The sequence below is a fragment of the Mus caroli genome, unplaced genomic scaffold, assembly GCF_978045245.1.
Source record: "Mus caroli unplaced genomic scaffold, Mus_caroli_1 scaffold_8, whole genome shotgun sequence".
NCBI classification, from domain to species: Eukaryota; Metazoa; Chordata; class Mammalia; order Rodentia; family Muridae; genus Mus; species Mus caroli.
The window spans coordinates 113,358,501-113,366,301 of NW_028227263.1; the positions used below are offsets into that span (position 1 = coordinate 113,358,501).

Below are 7,801 nucleotides of genomic sequence, written 5' to 3' on the forward strand. Positions count from 1 at the left end.
AGTGTTGTGTCCTGCCAGCACCAGTACTAGAGTGGGAATGTGGACCCACGGGGCAATAGATATGGTAGGTTGACATATTAAATATTTCCTGCAACAGTCAGAAATAAACCTGAAGTAGCTGAATATATTTACTTATTTAGACAAAATAAAATTTTCTTCCTTTTTCTAGATGTAATTTCAAGAGAGGAACACCTTGTCACATTATGAACCCAATAATGATAGTTACAAAGGTTTTTGTAAAGGAAATAGAGATCAGCTTCAATACCATAGAAGCTGAGAAACTGCTGGTCCTTTTACACTTTAAGAGGGCTTGTGCAGATAATCAGCTCCTAGCCGGGCTTCTCCAGCTGTGCTAGACACCTAGCTGCAGGTTTAAGGGTCCAAAGACCAACTGAGATTATTATTTTTTTCAGTGAGTTAAAAACAAATCAAGGGGTGAAAAACCAGCCGTTAAGTTTTAACAATGTTTTTTCTTTTGAACATGAAACACAGTGCAACAAACAATGACACAAAAACACAGACATAAACTGAAAGACACGGACAGATTGGCATGCCAAGGACAGACAACAGACAGAGCAGAGAGAACTAGATATGCCAAAGGGACTTAAATATCCTACCTAAAAGAACCAGAACCAGAAATAAGCATTCCTCCAGTAGGAGCCAGAGAGGAGCACCATGTCTCCTGACCTCTGTCTGTCCTTAGACGAGCTCTGAAATAACTTAAATTTATTGTCAAACCATCCTTGGACAATTGGAAAGGACTGCTTTTCTGAAACCTATTCTCTCTCATGTCCAGGGTGTAAACTATCTCTACTCAGGGTCCAAAGACTAAGAGCATCTATGAGAATTATCTCTGCACTTCCAATTCCCAAGGTGTCCTTCACTTTATACCACTTAATAGAGCTCCAATGTTAAGATGAGATCTGACGAAGTCAGCTCAGTCAGTCAACAGGTTCTCCAGGGCAGGAGCAAGGATTAAAAAGAAAAAAGAAAACTAGACATCATTTTAGCATGACCCCAGCCAGTTCTGAGACTGAAGCAGGTTTGTTTTTTTCCCAACTCTGCTTGTATATCATTTTAATTACAGGCAAGTAATAAGGTCAGTTCTAGGTTAAGGAACAAACAAGGCAATACACACAAATAATTAAGGAATAAGCAAGGCAGTAAACAAAGTCCCATAATCACTGTTTCTAGGGGCTTACCTGGATGACTAAGATATTGGAGCCTACTTCCCTATCCTAGCCCAAAGTCAAATACTTGCATGAAGCCTACTTCCTTCTCCTGACTCAAGGTCAAATTCCTACCAAGTTACAAGAAGTGGGTCTAAAATTTCTCTACATCTTTCTGAGTCTGAGTTATGCACTGGTATAATGTGGCATGTATATGCAATAGGCTTATAGTAGCCCTTCTCTACCTTGTCTTGGGAATTCAAACCTCACCTATACCTCTGCTTGCAGAATTCCATATGACCATGATTAATATTGCAATTTTAACTTCCTTCTGATAAGAACCCATTCAGCTAGCACCTGAGATTCCTGAAATTATTTCCCATGCCATAGGGTATTTTGGTTCCTCCACCTTCCACCAATGAATTTTGCCATTTCTGCATATTTCTGCCCTCTCTCTTCTAAATCTATGTAAACCTTAAATCACCCCAAGTAATGTTTATCTATGTCCTTGGACCTGGTCCTGTTATTTTTCTATTTCCAAAACACCTCCATTGGTTGCATCTGCTCCTTTTGCCATCATGTACCATATCAATCTAAATTCCCAAGGCAGACAGAGTCAAATCATGTATTATGTATTATTGTGTATTGTGATGGATTATGTCATTTTTATCATAGCAAGTTGTGAGCTGCCATGTGGGAGGTGGGAATAAACGTGAGTCCTCTGAATGACCAGCTAGTTCTCTTAACCATTAACACATCAATTTAACTCGAAAAAGTGAGCTTTTTAAGAATAATATTTTAAGGGGAGCTCTGCTGTAACTCAGGGTACCCTCAAATGTGGTATGTTGCTCAAGGATGACATTGAACTTCTGATCATCCAATCTGTACCTCCATGTCCTGGTTACTCAGATGTATGTCACCATCACATTTTTGTGAGGTTCTGAACATCAAACGCAGGGCCTAGTGCATGATATATGAAGCATCAGGATTTATCTGATTCTAAACGTAAATAGTGTGAACATCCATAGGCATTTTGTGGTTTTCCTTTCCCTAAAGGGCACCCAATAATTCAGGGGGTTCTAGAACAACTCATCTCTATATCCACAATATACAGGTGGCATTTGCCGTTTTCTTCAGCTTCCTGAAGATGCTGACCAATTTGTATAGCTCAGTATCATGGCTGCTTTTGCAAAGCTGGAAGAGGATGTATAGGACTAAAGCTTACCCAGGAACAGAAGCAGAGATCCAGCAATGGATTCTCTCTGGCACAGGATGTTGTCTATGGAAAAAGGTCTGACCATTCTAAGGCAACTTCCAAAACAGTCAAAAAAAATGATCTTGTATGATGTCACTGAAAGGTAGGAACGTAGCTAGGCTTTTAAGAAGCTACAGTGGAACAGCTGTTGCTTCAAAGTTTCATGCTCCTTGAAACTTTCCACACAAAGTCACCTCTAATGGGATAGTTTTGGGAGATGGGGCTATTAGTGTGTGATAAGAATCCACTGTACCTTTCAATAGCTACTTTGTGGGTTTTTCTTTCTTCCACCCTTCCCCATCCTCTTTCTTCCACCATTTCAAACTCCTAACACTGTATGAGAAATTTTTTGATTGCTTGTTCCTTTGTTCGTTTGTTTTGAAAACAACATGGAGGGGAAATGAAATAGATCCTAGAATATAGTCAGGGGTCAGAAAGAGGGCAATATTATCATTAGACTACTTCTTGATAATTTGTGCAATGAGCTCCTTTGAGCCACGTTCATCTTTCTTGTCAGGATATATAATTTCTTCCTACTGTTTCTATTTTGCACCTGACTACTTAAAAGGCCATGACCAAAAACTATCAACCAACCCTCTAAGGACCATAGCAATTATACAGCCTCTAAAATGTCCCAGAATTCTACACATCACAAATCACATAAACTATCTGCAGCTGGAAAAATTATGCCTGTGCTAGAGAGTGAAGCAAATAGTCAAAACAGTGGAAAATGTGAGGCTACCCTCACTTCCTACACCTGGGATTAAAACAAATCCATATTCCAGTATAACTGTGTAGTTTTTTTCTAAAGGAACCAAATTTCAAAATTCTCACGACATTTACCTGTATCTGTTTTAAGCAATTGATTCTGCAATATTCACAAAGAATTTGTAAACCGAGATGCTTTCACTGAAATAAGCACTTTTTTGTTTTACTCATCAAGGTTTTCAGGAGACCTCCCCCACTGAATTCAAATCTTAATAAGTTTTCATTGCATCCAAAGTTTTTCATTTCCTGAAGAAAATATGAACAAATCACTGTTCCTAGTGCAAAACATTTGAGGAATTTCATTCTGTGGTTTACATATTCTTTATGTGTATAGGAAGATTAAATTCCGCAGTCTTTTTTATAACTCACTGTCTCTTGGATGCTGTTATTCCTTTCTTATTAACATTTGTAAAATGTAACATAAGCACAGAACTTGGTCTGTATCCATGGATAAATTACCCTTCAGAAAGAAGAGAGCAGAGTAGACTTTTGTTTTCCCATTGCATTCATTTTTACGTTTCTCAGATACCCATTTCCACTAGCAATTTTTCCAGTTGCACAATCATTTCCCCCAGTCTTTCTTGACACAGGTTTAGGAAGAAGAAAAAGAACAAACAGAAAATCCCCTCTCTTAGTAGAATGGGAGATACACTAGAAGTTGTGGCCCCAGTAAATTTTTAATGGAATCTCAAAAAAAAAAATCCATCCCTTCATCTCTTCATCCCTCCATCGCCTGCTTTTTTCTCTACTGCATTTGAAATCACATTTCCCATTCTGCCTTACCTCTATGCTGGGCATCACTATCTTTTGCTAGTTTATGGGTTCTTCTTTATTCCACTCTTTTCCCCTTGCCTTCTTGCACTGTTCCAACCCCATAACACTAGAGAGGAGGAAAAAAAAGGAAAAAGAAAGGAAGTCATCCCCAAATAAAGTCAGGGGTTTAAATGTGATGATATGGTTTGTGTATTTCCTGCTGATCAAGAGTATGGAGCTCCTTAAAGCAACTTTTGTTTGTTTGTTTCTTTCTTAGTTTTGTGGGAAAATCTGAGGTCCTACCATTTCTTAGTCTTTTACAGTCCTTGATGCCAAGTGAGTATTTCCTGTGCATTCTAGGTGCAAAACAGTAATAAAACTGTTATAAGCATGATCAAATTATTAAAAGAGAAGCTGAGCAAGGGAGGGAATATCTATAATCCAAGCAGTCATGGGGCAAATACATGTGAATCTAAGTAAGTTCGTGGTCAGCATAATCTACACAGCAAGTTCCAGGCTGGCCAGGACTAAATGTTGAAAATATCTGAAAAGAAGAAAGAAAAGGAGATGAAAAACAGATGCATGAAAGGAGGAGGAAGGAGAGAAGAAACAAGAGGAGGAGGAAAATGACTAAGAGGAAGAGTAAGAGGAAATTTAAAGGCTGGGTCTTGGTGGTACATTTCTTAAATCCTAGAACAAAGGGACACTTGCAGGCAGCTCTCTCCACCTTTGAGCATAGACAAGTCTATATCGTGAGATCCCATCTCAAGCAAAAGACGATTAAAATGGAAAATATCAAATAATATCAGGAAGGAAGGCAAGAATATCACTGAAGTCCCAATAGTCAAAGAATAAAAAGTGAAAATAAACACCTTTCTATGATGAAAATGAACACCGGCCAATCAAGTACATTAGGACAATACTTCACTAAAGTTAAATTCTTTCAATGAATGGATTAAGGAAGCTTTCTACTTAACTGTCTCAGGGACACAAGAGTTAATACACCTAACAATAAACTTATTTGCAGATGAATACCCTTCATGAAAGTATATATGAAAATCCAGTAGAATATTAGGAAATCCCAGCTAACCAAGTACAGCTGCTCATCAGATGGAGGGGCTCTGGGTTTTTAATCTGTAGAGAGAATCATGGTAGAAAAGCCTTCTCTGACTTATATGTGTAGTGTGAAGAGTTAGGTCACAGCATCTACATAGTCCCTAGAGCACCCTTAGCTTTCAGAAGGCAGGAGTCCTCCTTCAGATGCAACCTCTGGCTAGACAAGGGTTACTTGGAGGCCAGGGCCACAGATGTCAGGCCTCAGTCTATGTAAGATGACCTCCTAATGTGCTGTGTGATTTGAACCTGATTCCTTGTGTCCTGTGCTGTAAACATGGTAACCATCATAAGGTCTCAAGATATGATGTGATGGAGAACAGGAGCAATTGGAAAGGTGATTAGGTCTCTGGGGTGTTGCCATGGAAAAGGACAAATGCTATAGATTGGGTGAGTACTGAAGACAACCCACACACTGACTTGGCAACAAGTCTCATACAATTTTCTGTGCCTCAGATGGTGAGGGGGTCCTCAACAGAAGCTAAGAAGTTAAGATGCAGGAATGTGGACCTGGAGCCTTCAAAAGGATCAGATTTTCTTTATAAATACACAACCATAGTTATTTTATCATAGTCTTATGAAAAAGAATAATACCTTTTACTCTTCTCAGCACATACTCTATAATGAGAAAGCCTGTACATGTTGGGCCTTCCATGAGCCTCTGCATCATGAGGAACCTATATATTCTTCTGGATATGCCTGCTGGTGTGAGCCTGGGACCTATGTGATATCAGACCTATTGATGGAGCAGTAAGGCACATGGCCTTGAGACTGGCCACAGAACAACTATTTGGTGACTGGTGTGGGAAAGAACTTCCTGCCATGTCCACTAAGAAGAGCCACAGGACAGGTCCTAAAGCCCTAGGACCCTGGGTCCCCACTCCATGTAACACCCAGTGGGGATATAACTGTTCAGAACTGGGTAAGTGATATTAGGATAACCTGAATTCTGTTCTGGCCAGGTCCCACTCTGATTTCCAGCCTGAAATTCTGTTCACTGTGAGGGGCAGGAAGCCTCACAACATCCTTTGAAATAGGTACTTTTATTTTATTTTCTACATGGGACACACTGTGACACACAGACACACACAACTGGATCATGTACCAAACTCTAGGGAGCAAGGACAGATTCTGCTATCTAGAGCCTGTGCACTCCTCAACAGACCCTTGGTATTTCTGGTCCTACTCAGTTCCATGTTCCTGGGGAGTTCAGCCTGGGAGATCATGTATGTTCCCTGTGGACCCTGTCCCATGAGGGTGACAGACACTCTAGTGTAGTGACTATGGTCTCTTAGCATTCTCTAATGCATTCTGCAGGGCATTTTGGCAGTACCACGATTGAGCTGTGACACCTCAATGTCCCAGAAGTTGTCCCTGCAATATCCTTCAACCAAATCAGACCCAACCTTGAATTCAAAAATCCAGACTCCCCTCTGAATTGCAAGATTTTATTGTTGGATTCCTGTTCTTAGACACCTGGAGCAAAGGACTATAGCCTGCTACATCGATGCAGGTGAGCAGGCAAGTGGCTTCCTTGAGAGCAAAGTTGTAGCCATCAACATAGCGGGCTGGCTTCTATTTTTTCCTGAAAACAGAAAGCCAAGTGAGACCTTGAGGGTGAAGGAGACCTCATGCCCCACTGACCATGCAATGAGACACCTCCTAGAAAGATCTGCATCCAATATGCAATTGCTCTTGTATTTGACCAGGAAGAAAGAGCCTTGTCTCCAATCTGTTGAGACAACTTTGAAAAGAGCCTCAAGTCTAGCCAGATGGGAGGAACCAACTTGTGAGACAACATAGTCCCAGTGGCACCAAATGCGGAGGAACTCAAAGAGCACCCTGTGAGCCTCTGGGCAGCTGGAACCACACAAGCAAACTGATTACTGTCACATGTTGATGATGACCATCAAATAACTTCTGCTAAAGGCAGGGCCTTAACACACCTGTTCTAGGGACATGAGGTGGTTCATTTTAATCCTACCCTTCAATGTCCAAACGTGGAGTCCACAAAGTGGCCTTCAAAGTTCAGAGAACAGGATAACATATCACTTTTTTGGAGATGGAGTGGTAGGTTTGAAAATTTAGGATAAAAGACCCAGGCTAGAGAAGGGTGCCAGGTACCAAGAATCTGCAGCTAGACTTGGAAGGCTGTGTCAGGAAGGCTGAGGGAGGCCAAACTCGGGCAGGGATCTACTGTGGCTTGGCTGATCTGAGCAGCCAGGGCCGGCTCAGGCAGTCTGAGAGTTCCTTCCTGTCCCATCCTCCTGACATCCTCAATCAGGTGTGTCACATTTCTTGATTCTCAGCGCAGCTTCAGTGGTGTGTAAGAGTGCAAGCCCTGCCTCTAACCAGACACATAAACACTTACTATGAAAGTAGTTGCATGTGCCTTGTCTTCCTCTGTCAAGGTGCTATCAACACATTGCTTGATTTTTTCAGTATTTTCCAGTATTTCAGGATCATCTTTGTATTGTTTCACGTACTCAACATACTCTTCTGGGGTTCCGTGTAAAAATAGACGAACATCCTCTTTTATAGCTGGGCAAATGCCACAATCTGGAACACAAAGACAAGGTGACCCTAACTTGAAAGACCTGCATCAGTATATCCCAGGGGATGGAGGGTTGTGAGAGCCTGGATAGCGTGCATCCCTGACCCCCACATGGTAATACCCACCTCCCCCTGAAGTCAGGAGGAGCAGGGCAGCCCCGAGGATCACCACAGCACCAGCAAGCTTCAT

At 41.3% G+C, this 7,801-nt stretch overlaps 1 protein-coding gene across 1 annotated transcript; it reads right to left on the reverse strand.

Moving 5' to 3' along the window:
• Positions 1-6,613: 6,613 nt before the first annotated feature.
• On the reverse strand, positions 6,614-7,801 carry LOC147003341 (major allergen I polypeptide chain 1-like). Its single transcript, XM_085840945.1, has 3 exons — positions 7,738-7,801; positions 7,430-7,617; positions 6,614-6,643 (listed from the first exon to the last, which is right to left on the reverse strand). Exons 1-3 carry the CDS (start codon positions 7,799-7,801, stop codon positions 6,614-6,616), a joined length of 282 nt encoding a protein of 93 aa, XP_085697071.1.